The 14,193-nt window shown below is 43.9% G+C and overlaps 1 protein-coding gene across 3 annotated transcripts in view; it reads right to left on the bottom strand.

Moving 5' to 3' along the window:
* The window catches only part of dclk1a (doublecortin-like kinase 1a), a 237,244-nt gene that overhangs the window by 2,174 nt on the left and 220,877 nt on the right, over nucleotides 1–14,193 (bottom strand). For all 3 annotated transcript variants that reach the window (XM_034178267.1, XM_034178266.1, XM_034178268.1), the window contains 6 exons: nucleotides 8,542–8,675; nucleotides 4,164–4,241; nucleotides 3,246–3,342; nucleotides 3,073–3,153; nucleotides 2,865–2,978; nucleotides 2,649–2,722 (listed from right to left, as the gene is read on the bottom strand). In XM_034178267.1, the coding sequence (XP_034034158.1) occupies nucleotides 2,649–2,722; nucleotides 2,865–2,978; nucleotides 3,073–3,153; nucleotides 3,246–3,342; nucleotides 4,164–4,241; nucleotides 8,542–8,675 (578 nt within the window). The remainder of the gene's footprint in view (nucleotides 1–2,648; nucleotides 2,723–2,864; nucleotides 2,979–3,072; nucleotides 3,154–3,245; nucleotides 3,343–4,163; nucleotides 4,242–8,541; nucleotides 8,676–14,193) is intronic.

The raw sequence follows: 14,193 nt of genomic DNA, 5'->3' as shown, positions 1-14,193 counted from the left end.
AAATGGAAGAAGTTCAGATCCACCAGGGCTCTTCCTAGCGCTGGCCACCTGTCTAAACTGAGCGATCGGGGAGAAAGGTCTTCGTCAGGGAGGTGACCAAGAACCCAATGGTCACTCTGTCAGAGCTCCAGCAGTCCTCTGTAGAGAGAGGAGAACCTTCTACAGGACAACCATCTCTTCAGCAATCCATCACTCAGGTCTGTATGGTAGAGTGGCCAGACGGAAGCTTATCCTGAGTAAAAGGCACATGGCAGCCCACCTGGAGTTTGCCAAAAGGAACCTGAAGGACTCTCAGACTATGAGAAACAAAATTCTTTGGTCTGACAAGACACAGATTGAACTCTTTGGCGTGAATGCCAGGTGTCATGTTTGGAGGTTAGCCAATACCATCCCAACAGTGAAGCATGATTGTGGCAGCATCATGTTGTGTGGATGTTTTTCAGAGGCTGGAACTGGGAGACTAGTCAGGATTGAGGGAAAGATGAATGCAGCAATGTACAGAGACATCCTGGATGAAAACCTGCTCCAGAGTGTTCTTGACCTCAGACTGGGCAACAGTTCATCTTTCAGCAGGACAACAATGACCCTAAGCACACAGCCAAGATATCAAAGGAGTGGCTTCAGGACAACTCTGTGAATGTCCTTGAGTGGCCCAGCCAGAGCCCAGAACTGAATCTGATTGAACATCTCTGGAGAGATCTGAAAATGGCTGTGCACCGACGCTCCCCATCCAACCTGATAGAGCTTGAGAGGTGCTGCAAAGAGATGGGGGCAAAACTGCAAAAAAGATAGGTGCATCAAGCTTGTTGCATCATATTCAAGAAGACTTGAGGCTGTAATTGCTGCCAAAGGTACATCAACAAAGTATTGAGTAAAGAGTGTGAATAGTAATGTACATGTGATTTATTGTTTTTTTTATAAATTTGAAAAGAAAAAAAAAACATTTTTCATGTCATTATGGGGAGTTGTTATATATGTCAAATTTATAGTAACTGGAAAACAGTTGCTAGATTGTAGAGAGTTGTAGTTTTAAATTTTACAGCACTGTGCAAAAGGCTGTAAGCACATTGATATTTTCTTTTACAAAGTAGTGTAGAAATTTCACATTTTAGTTTCTGTTGACAGAATGATGATTTAAAAATTAAAAAAAAAAAATTATACGTATTTTATATTATACGTAATACGTACGTAATTATTCGTATTCCACCAAAAATCAAACATGATGTTTTCTATTTCATTGAAAATAATGATCAAGTTACACCCCCTTTAAAATCATAAAACTTTATTATTTATTTATTTGTAGATATACTCCTCTGCACCGAACAATACAAATTTTCTGATGATTATTCAGCAATACAATAATTGTAAAAATATGATTAAATACAATCTGTTTTTTATGAATTAGTGTATACCATATAAGGTAGGGGTGGTAGCCAAATGGTTAGTGCGCTTGGTTTCAGTGTGGAAGGTTCCCGGTTCAAACCCCACCCCTGCCGGTTTTTCCATGTAATGTGGAGTTGTATCAGGAAGGGCATCTGGTGTAAAACCTGTGCCAGTTCAATATGCAGATCCACATCAGATCTGATGTGGCGAGGGACTTACTTACTAATATCATCTAAATGAAAGTGTTTTTAAAACTTATCTAGACATCAATATTTTATACTTAGCAGACTGTCATTACTTTTACACTGTGCTTAAAATAGTTTTTTTTTTTAAATTGCATTCTTTTTTTCAAATTAAGTGGACTGTATTTGTAAAATTATCTCCACTGCTAAATTTATGTTCCATGTTCTTTAACATTTAGAACTATTATGAAAAATCTGTGCGGGCCTCAACAAAATTAGTTACACTGAGCCTCAAACACATGCTTAAATAAGATAAAATGAAATCTGTAAATCTAATTTTCAATCTATTTAACGTCATTTCCATATAAATGCAGTTTAAAAAAAATCTCTGAATTCAGCCTTAATTTCTGTTTTAAAACATGTTTTCTTTTTATTTTTGGTGTCCAACTACTTGAAGAATCTATTTATAATTATTTTTATTTTAATATGCATTTTATAAAATATATTCCAATTACATTCACTGTATTGCTATTTGTTTTTTCAGTATCATTGCAAACATTAACCTCTCAGTTCTCTGTAATTTAAAATGTGCAAAAGGGGAAGCTGGCAAAAGCAAGAGCAGACAACATCAAGCAAAAAGGAAAATAAAACTGTGCAAACCAAAGCATCAAGGTTATTTATAGGTGAAAGCTGCATCCACAAAGAAATATTGCAAGTGTCACTCAATGAAAGCACCAAAAACATCACCATGGTTCACTTTGTTGGAGGAAAAACAGCTTTTGTAGGACATGTTCCACAATCACAAGTTAAATTTTAACAGGGAAAAGAACAATTTTCACAAATATCAATGATACATCACACACACACGCGCACGTGCGCGCACACAGCGACACCACACAGGTCACACAGGTGTGATACGATATCCAAGGGATGGAAAAAAAAAGGCCAAGCACAGGCACCACACTGAGGCAACCACAACACAAAATGGTCACAGCAACAGCACGAGGGCGACACATCAACTTCAGCAGCACGATTTCTGTGCGTTTGGACTCTTTTGTGACCAGCGATAGAATCCTGGCGTACCTTATCCAGTACATGGCCGGGTGCTGGTAGAAATCCAGCGACCCGGATCTCTGCATAGAAAAGCTGTCGTCCAGCTGAGCACAAAGAGAAACCAGCAAGATGAGCCTAAAAACCACTTCATTTGTAAACGCCAACAGACAGATACTGGAAATGCAGACACAAGAAGCAAACCAATCAGTCAGACCGGCTGGTTTGTGGGTGTTGGTGCTGACTTACAGAGATGACTGACACTCCAGCGGTGGAATCGCTGCCCTTCGGATTGGTGTTGAAGTGCTTCTTTAACTTTCCTGCTACTAACAGCTGGTGATTATTTTCACACACGCCCTCATCCTGTATGTAGTCAAGTGGAAGAACATAATTCTGTTTTAGGGGAGAATATTATGCTGATTTCACATACTACAGACTTGTTTCAAATGGCACTTACTGTCACCCAGGGGTGCTCCAGCACCTGAAGTGCAGTGTATCTCTGATCCACCTCCACCTCCAGCATGGATCGAATCAGCTCCTGCAGCACCAAGCAAACACCAGGACAGGAGATTTAATAAGTGAGGAAATGCACAGATGCAAAACGAAGGAGAAAGATATAAAAATATTCACCTTGGCTGTATCTGACACATTGTCCCAGTATGGTAGAGGAAACTCCAGCTGTCCCATTAAGATCTGATCAAAAAGCACTTCTTGGTCATCACTGCTCCTGGAAATAATTGTTTTCCCCATAAGAACAACTTTACTATGTATTAACCTGCTACACTGAATTAGATTGTCTTAAATTCTCATTGAAAAACATTACATATTAAATCATTTTCTTAAAGGGGTCATATTGTGACAAATTTATGTTTAGCAGTCTTTTCCATTAAATATGGTTCGAGTTTCATGTTAAACAACCAATAAGTCCCACAATTTTATGTCTTTGTATGTAGAAACTACCCTGCATTAAAAACGTTTGTCTTGAAACAGCTGATTTTGTACTTCTGCGACATACGTAGCAAATGTCCAGTTCTGAATTCCTGTTGGCCACTGATTCAGCCAGCACTTGGTGTGACATGCCAACACAGTCTATGGGGAGAAACACAGTGATGCCTCCGTCATTTCTAATAGGGGGCGTGGTCAATAGCAACCACTTTCCATTCTTTCCATTTAAATCAATAGACACAAAACCAGGCAGTTTTTTTTAGTGACATGAAAATGAGTGTTTTAGGATACACCACCTTATAACATGACCCCTTTAAGTATATTTCATTGAGCTATCTGTCTATCTAAAGCTGTATTTTTGTGTGTTATATTTACATGATTAAAGATTATGAAATTACAATAATTAAAATGAGAAGAGTTTCATTTTTTTTTCCTTGTATGCACAATAAATTTTGAATTTTTTATTTATTTTATTTTATTTTTTTTAAAGCTAAACAACATTGTTCACCATTAGAGGGTCTCAAACCAACCCAATCTTACTTTTTTTTGTTTTTTGGTGAGAATTTTCATTCACGTTTGCTAACTGGCAATATGAATTCTTACCCGCGAAAGGGGGGGAAACCACACAGCAGGATGTAGGTGATGACACCAGCTGCCCAAATGTCCACCTTAAGGCCATACCTGCACAAAGGACACAGAATAAGATGAGTAAAGGCTGAGATTAAGGTTGAGGTTGAGGCTGAACATGAAAAAAGTTGAGCTTCATAAGGTCAACTTTTCTTCACATTTTTCTCCTATTCGCCCTATTCACATATCCCATAATCCCTTGCATGCCAGAGAGTTGCTGCAGTCAAACAACATATAGAGAATCAACACGATGACAGTTGTAAATGAATATTATACTACAAAAATGTATTTTTTAATGCTTTTCGTTATGTTAATAAGAGACTGCTGCATGATACCCTGAAAACTTGCTGAAACAATTATAACAAATAATCTGTGATCTGCTACGTTTAATCTGTGTGGAATTTAATAAACGCAAACCGAATTTCAGACATATTATATATCTTAATATGGAACAAAGAGGACAAACAGTGTTGTAAAGAACAATAATCAAGACGTTAAAGAGCAAACTTCACTTTCCCCCAGAACGACATGATCAGGAAGCGAGCGTAGCTCACAGTAGCTCTCATTGAAAATAAGGGAGAGACAGCCTGTGATTCTTGCATGTTTACATAAAACAAACGCAATAACATCTATAAACCCAGAGAATATATTCACGAGAGTTTTAGGCACAATATAAAAATTATTTTATGTTGCGATGTTAATGGTGTTGTCCGTGTGCAGCGGTTAAAGTGCAGCGTGATCAGAGCGTCTCAATGCAGTTCTCAATGTTACTGAGATCTCGCAGCGCAGCGACCTCTCCGAGGTTTTGCGGGATTTGAAACGTCAATAGGGCGAATAACCAGAAAATAAACTGCATTAGTAGTGATGATACATTAATGTTTCCAACTCTGTCAGCTTGGGAGTGTTGTCCATTTTCTCAGTTTGATCAAGTTCTGAGTCCTCAGTGAGGGCGAGGAAAAAATGTTTTCCTACTGATGGTAGCATTACAGTGCTCACTACATGACTGAGTATTCTGAGTTATGCAGGAAGGTCAGCTGATCCCAGCGTCATGCACAGAAACAATCAGAGAATGGGAAAAACAGACGCCGAATTAAAGAACAGATGACAGACTTTTCTCATGGCAAATATCAGCTAACTTTTTAGTTAGCCCCATCCAGTGGTGGCACAGCTAACCAAAAGCTAGCTTTGATAACCTTAACTCTGCTAACTGAAAAAATAACCTCTATAATGTTAAACCGATAAAAAATTATCTGAAGTTACTGCTAACTTTTAGTATTAACTCAGTCGCAAGTATTAACTCAGTCGCGGCCTCATCCGTCGGCTCCTGATAAGTCAGTTTCAACTGTAAGTGCCACATGGGCTGCAGGATCATAAACACAAAATGAACGTACAAATAAATAAATAAAAAATAAAACCCTAAGCACGGTCATCAGCTTTATGAAAAGCAGTAGATTGCAGTATTAGAAGTCACAGTTTATCTCTATATTATATATTTATAAACCGTTAACGGAGCTGCATTCAAAAACACAAAACAAATGCACGAAAAATAAATACATGAATAGGAAATAAAATCCCAAAACACAGTCATCTTTATAAAAAGCCGTAAACCATAGTATTAATAGTCATAGTTTATTTCTGTATTATATTTTCAACACAGGAACGGCTCCCCCATGTTGCATTCAATGCATTCAATCTCTACACCTCACCAGTCGCGTTGAGCTTCCCCACCAAAGAAAGTTTTGTCTTTACATAAAAATACAGCAATAAGTGTCTTTTCACTTTAAATATAACGCAATGCTAACATTCCCTCAGCGGTATGAGCACTGTGTTCTTTATAATTTTCAATTGTTTAATTCATTATTAAGATCCTATTGTGTTACAATCATGTGTAAAGCCCCTCTATCAATCAATCACACACACGCTAACATCCACAAATTGTTTTGTTAATCAGTTCAGAGGTGTTATTAGGTTCCAAACACAGCATTTTCAGTTTTAGAAGTGTTTATTTCTCACTAGCCTTTACATAATATATGACAAAGAGGTTATATTTACACACAAATGAAACAGAGTTTCCACCTAGCTAACAGCATGTGACGTCACCACCCTAAGGTTTGCTAAGTGGTTTGTAAATCCTTCCAGAGGTGTTATCAGTTTACAAAAAGTGTTTTCAGTTTTAGAAGTATTTATTTCTCGCTAGCTTTTACATAATATATGAGAAAGGTGTTGTTTCTAACCAAAAATGAAGCAAGGTTAGCAGCTAGTGACACCAGGAAGTGACATTACCACACTGTCTGCAAGATCATGCCATAAAATTAGGTACAGAATGCAACTTTTTAACATCTTAAAATACCTCTTACAATAGGTCAAGGTTAGCCATCTTTGAACTTGTCCAAGGTCTGTGTCCCAAGAATGTTCCCTATGAATTTGAAGGATTTATGCTGTACGAGGTCTCTTAGATAATAAACCGACCCTTTTATTATTTTTTTTAACTATATGGATTTGAATGACATGCGATTACACCAATCATGCTTGAACCCTCGTGCGCATGCGTGAGTTTTTTCATGCGTGTCGGTGACGTCATTTCCCTGTAGGCAGGCCTTGAGTGAGATGTGGTCCCGCCCTCTCGGCTGAATTCCTTTGTTTCACACGCTGCTGGAGACGGTGCGCTTTGCTTTATCAAAATTTTTTCTGGACCTGTGAGGAATATCCGAGTGGACACTATTCGAGAAATTAAGCTGGTTTTCGATGAAAAGTTTAACGGCTGATGAGAGATTATGGGGTGTTTCTGTCGGTGTAAGGACTTCCCACGGAGCAGGACATTGTGCAGCACTTCCAGGCGCCGTCGTCAGCCTGTTTCAACCTGAAAACATCCTAATTTAAGGCTTAATTTACCCAGGACGTCGTGAGAGAACAGAGAAGATTCAGAAGAGGCCAGCATGAGGACTTTATGCGGACATTCCACTGTTTAAGGACATTTTTTAATGAAAGACGTGCACGCAATCTGTGTCCGCTGCGACAGGAAAAACACCTCCATGTTGAAAACCATTTGTAAAATTCAGGCGGCTTTTGATGGCTTTCAACAAGTGAATAACTGAGAAATTGTTTAACAGCTTGGGCATGTTCCAGCTTGCCCGTTAAGGTTTCCAACGGAGGTGTTTTTCCTGTCGCGACCCGACATGCGACTCTGCCCGCACGTTCTTTCATTACAAAATGTCCGTTAACAATGGAATGTCCGAATAAACTCCTCATGCCGACTTCTTCTGAAAGTTCTCTGTTCTCTGACGACTTACTGGGTCAACAGAGCCTGAAATGTGGAAGTTTTCAACTTGAAACGGCGAGACGCTGCCGCCTCGAAGCGCAGATCGCCGTCAGGTGCCGTGGGCCGTCCTTACGGCGACACTACCAGACAAAAATCTCTCATCAGCCGTTAAAATTTTTACGGAAAACCATCTGAATTTATCGAATGGTGTCCACTCAGTTGTGCCTTACAGTTTTGAAAAAATTTTGATCAAACAAAGCAGCAGTCTCTGAGCCATTCCTAAACAATGAAAAAAACGACGAGAGGGTGGGCGACTCCTCACTCAAAGACTGCCCACAGGCGAATGCCGTAACCGACAGGCGTGAAAAAACTCTCGCATACCCACGAGGGTTCAAGCATGTCTGATGTAATCACACGTGATTCAAATCCATATGGTTTTTGAAAAAAATAATAAGGTCAGATACTTTTCTAATAGACCTCGTATACAGACAGATAGACAGATAGACGGATGCCAGGTCTTCGCAATACCTGATGGCCATATGTTGGCCTTGGGTAAAAAGTAAAGATTTGTATGCACACGCTGTCTTTAAAGCAAACACACTAACTGTCGATTCACGCTACGGGAGCTCACCTCAACAGAACACTGGCCTGACTGTTGCAGACACGCAACAGACAGATGGACAGAGGAAGATGTATGATTTTAGGGCTTACAAATGTTTTTGACCCTTAAACTTTACTCACTTTACTCACAAAAAAAAACTTAGCAGACTGAAAGTCAACGCAACTAAATTCAGCGGAAGCTAACTGGCCCGCTGATGGTTTTCAAAGTTAGCTAAAAAGCTAATCTGCTAATGAAAAACTTAGCTTTGCTAATTAGCGTTAGTAGCTTAGTGGAACTGTGCCAACAACCGGGGTCATCTAACCCCACGGTAGTGCCGCCTTTGAATACAGAATATGGTATACAGGAGTTCTGGTTGATCACAGGATAGGCTGCTCCAGTAACCTTCCTCTCAAATAACAGACAAGACTTTTCTGTGATGACAAAAGTCATCATAGCGTCTTATCCACAATAAGTTTCTAGTGTGCTGCACTCACCCTGTTTCTGCAATGATTTCAGGTGCTACATATGTCGGAGTCCCACACACGGTGTACAGGGGGCCGTCCACCATGGTGGCCAATCCAAAGTCTCCCAACTTCAGGCTTTTGCTGCCATCTGCATGTTCACACACCTAACAAACACAAACACGAATCTGATGGTCACCAACATGGTACACCATCATGGTACACCATGATTACAGCATCTTCACCCTCCCTGATGTGATGTACTACACCTGGAAAATGTCTGGGCACATTTAATCGATATAAATCTACTCGGAATTTGACTTTAGTTAGAATTTGAATGTTTGGTGTTGTGGTTTGGGCTGCAGTCCGGTCCATCAAAATTCTTTCCAGTCTTTCCCTGTTTCCTGTCTGGAGTGCCTGATGTCAGCCAGCTGCTAAGTGACACACCTGGGGCTTGTTGGCTGGGTCTCTACTAAAGTCTGAGTTGGGCAAACCTTCATTGCCAGAATCTCCCATCACTTCGAGTGGTAACGTTTTGGTCCGTTTTTCCAGGTTTAGCTATCCATCCATCCATCCATCTATTTTCTTCTGCTTTATCCGGAGTCAGGTCGCGGGGGCAGCAGCTCAAGCAAAGCTGCCCAGACCTCCCAATCCACACACACACCACCCCCATCTCCTCTGGGGGAACCCCAAGGCGTTCCCAAGCCAGCTGAGAGACGTAGTCCCTCCAGCGTGTCCTGGGTCTTCCCAGGGGCCTCCTCCCGATGTGATGTGCTCAGAACACCTCTCCAGTGAGGCGTCAAGGGTGCATCTGGAAAAGATGCCCAAGCCACCTCAGCTGGCTCTTTTCGACATGGAGGAGCAGCGGCTCGACTCCGAGCTCCTCCAGAGTGACCGAGCTCCTCACCCTATCTCTAAGGGAGCGCCCAGCCACCCTGCGGAGGAAACATCTCGGCCGCTTGTACTCGCAATCTCGTTCTTTCAGTCATGAGCCAAATCTCATGACAATAGGTGAGGATCGGAACGTAGATCGATCAGTAAATCAAGAGCTTTGCCCTCCTACTCAGCTCTCTCTTCACCACGACGGTCCGATACAGCGACCGCATCACTGCAGATGCTGCACCGATCCGTCTGTCAATCTCACGCTCCATCCGTCCCTCACTCGTGAACAAGACCCCGAGATACTTAAACTCCTCCACTTGAGGCAAGGACACTCCACCGACCTGAAGAGGGCAAAGCACCTTTTTCCGGTCGAGAACCATGGCCTCGGATTTGGAGGTGCTGATTTTCATCCTGGACACTTCACACTCGGCTGCAAACCGCCCCAGTGCTCACTGAAGGTCCTGATTTGACGAAGCCAACAGAACTACATCGTCCGCAAACAGCAGAGACGAGATTCTATGTTTCCCAAACCAGACCCCCTCTACACCCTGGCTGCGCCTAGAAATTCTGTCCATAAAGATAATGAACAGAACCGGTGACAAAGGGCAGCCCTGGCGGAGGCCAACATGCACTGGAAACAGGTTTGACTTAATACCGCCAATGCAAACCAAGCTCCTGCTGCGGTCGTACCCCTTGGATAGCCCTTAGCAAAGGACCCCGGACCCCGTACTCCCGGAGCACCCCCCACACGGTGCCCCGAGGGACACGGACAAACGCCTTCTCCAGATCCACAAAGCACATGTGGACTGGTTGGGCAAACTCCCATGAACCATGAACACCCGATGGAGCGTGTAGAGCTGGTCCAGTGTGCCGCAACCAGGAAGAAAACCACACTGCTCCTCCTGAAACCGAGGTTCGACTATTGGTCGAATTCTCCTCTCCAGTACTCTGGAATAAGCCTTACCAGGGAGGCTGAGGAGTGTGATCCCCCTGTAGTTGGAACACACCCTCCGGTCCCCCTTCTTAAACAGAGGGACCACCACCCTGGTCTGCCAATCCAGAGGCACTGTCCCCGACTGCCACGCGATGTTGCAGAGGCATGTCAGCCAAGACAGTCCCACAACATCCAGAGACTTAAGGTACTCAGGACGGCTTTCTTCCACCCCAGGAGCTTTGCCACCGAGGAGCTTTCTAAACACCTCGGTGACTTCGGCCTGGGTAATGGATGAGTCTGCCTCTGAGTCCCCAGTCTCTGCTTCTTCTTCTGAAGATGTGACGATGGGATTGAGGAGATCCTCAGATATTCCTTCCACCGCCCAACAACATCCCCAGTCAGGGTCAACAGCTCCCCACCCGCACTGTCGACAGTGCTGGTGGAGAGCTGCTTCCGTCTCCTGAGGCGTCGTACGGTTAGCCAGAATTTCTTCGAGGCTGACCGATAGTCCTCCACCATGGCCTCCCCGAACTCCTCCCAGACCTGAGTTTTTGCCTCTGCGACCGCACGGGCTGCGGCACGCTTGGCCTGCCAGTACCTGTCAGCTGCCTCCGGGTCCCACCTACCAACAACGACAAGTAGGACTCCTTCTTCAGCTTGATGGAATCCCTTACTTCCGGCGTCCACCACCGGGTTCGGGGATTGCCGCCGCTACAGGCACTACAGCTACGAGCGGCCGCATCGACAATGGAGGTGGAGAACATGGTCCACTCGGACTCCATGTCTCCAACCTCCCCCGGGATCTGGGAGAAGCTCTCCCGGAGGTGGGAGTTGAAGACCTCGCTGACAGAGGGTTCCGCCAGTCGTTTCCAGCAGACCCTCACGATACGTTTGGGCCTGCCAGGTCTGACCGGCTTCCTCCCCTCCCAGCGGATCCAACTCACCACCAGGTGGTGATCGGTCAACAGCTCAGCCCCTCTCTTCACTCCAGTGTCTGAGACACGTGGCCGAAGGTCAAATTATATGACAATGAAGTCGATCATTGACCTCCGGCTCAGGGTGTCCTGGTGCCACATGCACTTATGGACACCCTTGTGTTTGAACATGGTGTTCGTGATGTGCAAACTGTGACTAGCACAGAAGTCCAACAACTGAACACCACTCGGGTTCAGATTGAGGAGGCCGTGCTTCCTGATCACCCCCCTCCAGGTCTCACTGTTGCCACCCACGTGGGCGTTGAAATCCCCCAGGAGAACAATGGAGTCCCCATTCCGAGCGCTATCTAGTACCCCTCACAGGGACTCAAAGAAGGTCAGGTACTCTGCACTGCCACTCGGCCCGTAGGCCGAGACAACAGTGAGAGACCTGTCCCCGACCCGAAGGCGTAGGGATGCGACCCTCTCATTCACCGGAGTGAACTCCAACACATGGTGACTGAGCTGGGGAGCAATAAGCAATGCGACCCCAGCTCTCCGCCTCTCCCCGTGGGCAACGCCAGAAAAGTGGAGTGTCCAGCCCCTCTCCAGGATTTGGGTACTAGAGCCCAAGCTGTGCGTGGAGGTGAGCCCGACTATCTCTAGTCAGTATCTCTCAACCTCCCGCACAAGCTCAGGCTCCTTCCTCCCCAGCGAGGCTCCCTCCTCTAGCTGCCACCTTATCGTGGTGGGGGAGTTTGTGTACCCGGATGATCCTAGGAGCTATGTTGTTGCGGGCTTTGTGCCCCTTGTAGGGTCTCCCAAGGAAAACATGTGATGGGTCAGACTAAGAGCAGTTCAGAAGCTCCCATGACCAGTAAAAAATCAAGGACCAAGACGTCGCCCTTTATGGCGGAGCCGGGGCCCCACCCTGGAGCCAGGCCTGGGGTTGGGGCTCGCGCGCAAGCGCCTGGTGATCGGGCCTTAGCCCATGGGGCCCGGCCGGGCTCAGCCCGAAAAAGCAAAGTGGGCCCGCCCTCCTGTGGGTTTACCACCTGCAGAGGGGGCCATGGGGGTCGGGTGCAGAGAGGACTGAGTGGCGGTCGAGGGCGGGTGGCCAGGTGGCCCGGTCTGCACTCACAGCCCCTGGCTGTTGGGATGTATGTCAGGTTTAGCTATTTCCTTTGAATTCAGCTTTTTGTCACAGCTCTTGTTTGTTTCTTTCCATCCCAAGATGGATATTTTTTTCGACTTAGTTTTTCACTGTCTAACTTGGCCCTCTGATTTCTTGCAGTCTGCAGCTGGCTGTATTCCACCCCTCCTGTCTTAGTTCTGCAGTGCTGTGGTTCCTCAGCGCCTCTTTCTGGCCATCATCCTTCATGCACATTTATCTGTTCCCTTGTACATTCATCTGCTTCACTGTGCAAATAAATCTTGTCACTTGTTCACTGTCTATTGCTCTCTGCATTTTGGGTCCAATCAGTCAGTTCCTTGGTCAACCATAACAGTTTGGTCAGTTGATCTCAGAAGAAGAAAATAATCATAAAAAACTACCATACACTGCTGTAAAAAAAATTACATGCCTAATTTTTTTCACAGTATGACATACACCTGAGTGCAGGGCAAGTCACAAAAAGCAGGCTAGTTAAGCATGTTGGGACACTCTGACACCAAATCTGCATGAGCACTTCTAGGCTCTTTCCTCACATAATGTGCACCTCCATACTTTTTGTCAAAGTTTTTCCTCTGATTATTGAGTTATCTTTTTCACAGGGGTGTTCACATAGCCTCCAAACCCATAATGAAACAGAAATGTGTCAGTGTGAATATGATGTGATTCATAGAGTTTGTACACGTTTTTTGGACACTGCTTCATGCTCACAGTACATTTTGCAGAGTAAAATAGACTTCACTGGGACAACATAGGTCCCACTCCGAATAGAGTTCATTAAACTAATCATCATTACAGGGAGGCGTGGTGGCTAAGCATTTCATGTGCTTGCTTCCAGTGCAAAAGGTGTCCAGTTCAAGGTCACCTCTGCCCATCGGCATCTAATGTGGAGTCATGTCAGGAAGGGCATGCGGTGCAAAACTTGTGCCAGATCTGTCTCAGATTTGCTGTGGTGACCCCTGAGTGAAAAAAGGGAGAAGCTGAAGGAACCTTCTCCAATCATTACCATTGTCATGTGTTAAGTCAGTTCTGTTGTAGTGTCAAATGAACTCTCTCACAGAATAAAGTTAACCAACTTAATTTAACAGTATGATTGAGTAAAATAAACTATCACAATGTTAAATCAGTTATGACAGAGTATATTTAATTCAGTCATAGTGTTAAATCGGCTCTACTGTAGTGTCAAGACTCTTATTAGAGTTGGCCAAGCCTCAACCTCCAGTCCTGTTGGCACAAATGTGAAATGACCACATGAGTGTTTCTCCAAAATGGAGTCTCTCCTGTAGACACCCAGGTTAAAATGCGTGTTTACAGCCTGGTAGAGGGTGACCAAAAAAAAAAAACCTCAGAAAAATTGCAATAAATCCTACAAAGGTCCAGCATATTTCTCCAGCACATGTCTTGGTCAACCAAAGAAATACATTTTGTCTGGAGGCCTATTTCACCAACAAATCATACCATTTGGAGCATAAATTTGAAAGAACATGACTTTTATGCAAAGTGACAAAGATAACTGAAACTTTGAGGAATGATAGTACACAGACTGACGTTTAAGTCCAGCAAATTTCAAGAAATGTACTGGACCTTTGTAGGAGTTATTTCAATTTTTATGGGTTCTGGTTTTTCTGGTTTATTTATTTTTTGTACGTTTGTTCTGGTCACCCTGTACATAAAATGGTTTTGGTCTCTATAAGCAAGTTTCCCCCTTTGTGACAACTGTATGGGGAGTAACTGTTTTACAACTCATCAGTTTATTAAGTTACTACATAGATAAATAGTTTATA

Source organism: Thalassophryne amazonica, chromosome 9 (genome assembly GCF_902500255.1).
Source record: "Thalassophryne amazonica chromosome 9, fThaAma1.1, whole genome shotgun sequence".
Taxonomy (NCBI): domain Eukaryota; kingdom Metazoa; phylum Chordata; class Actinopteri; order Batrachoidiformes; family Batrachoididae; genus Thalassophryne; species Thalassophryne amazonica.
The sequence above is the reverse complement of the archived record's forward strand: the minus strand, read 5'-3'. Positions and strand labels throughout refer to the sequence as shown.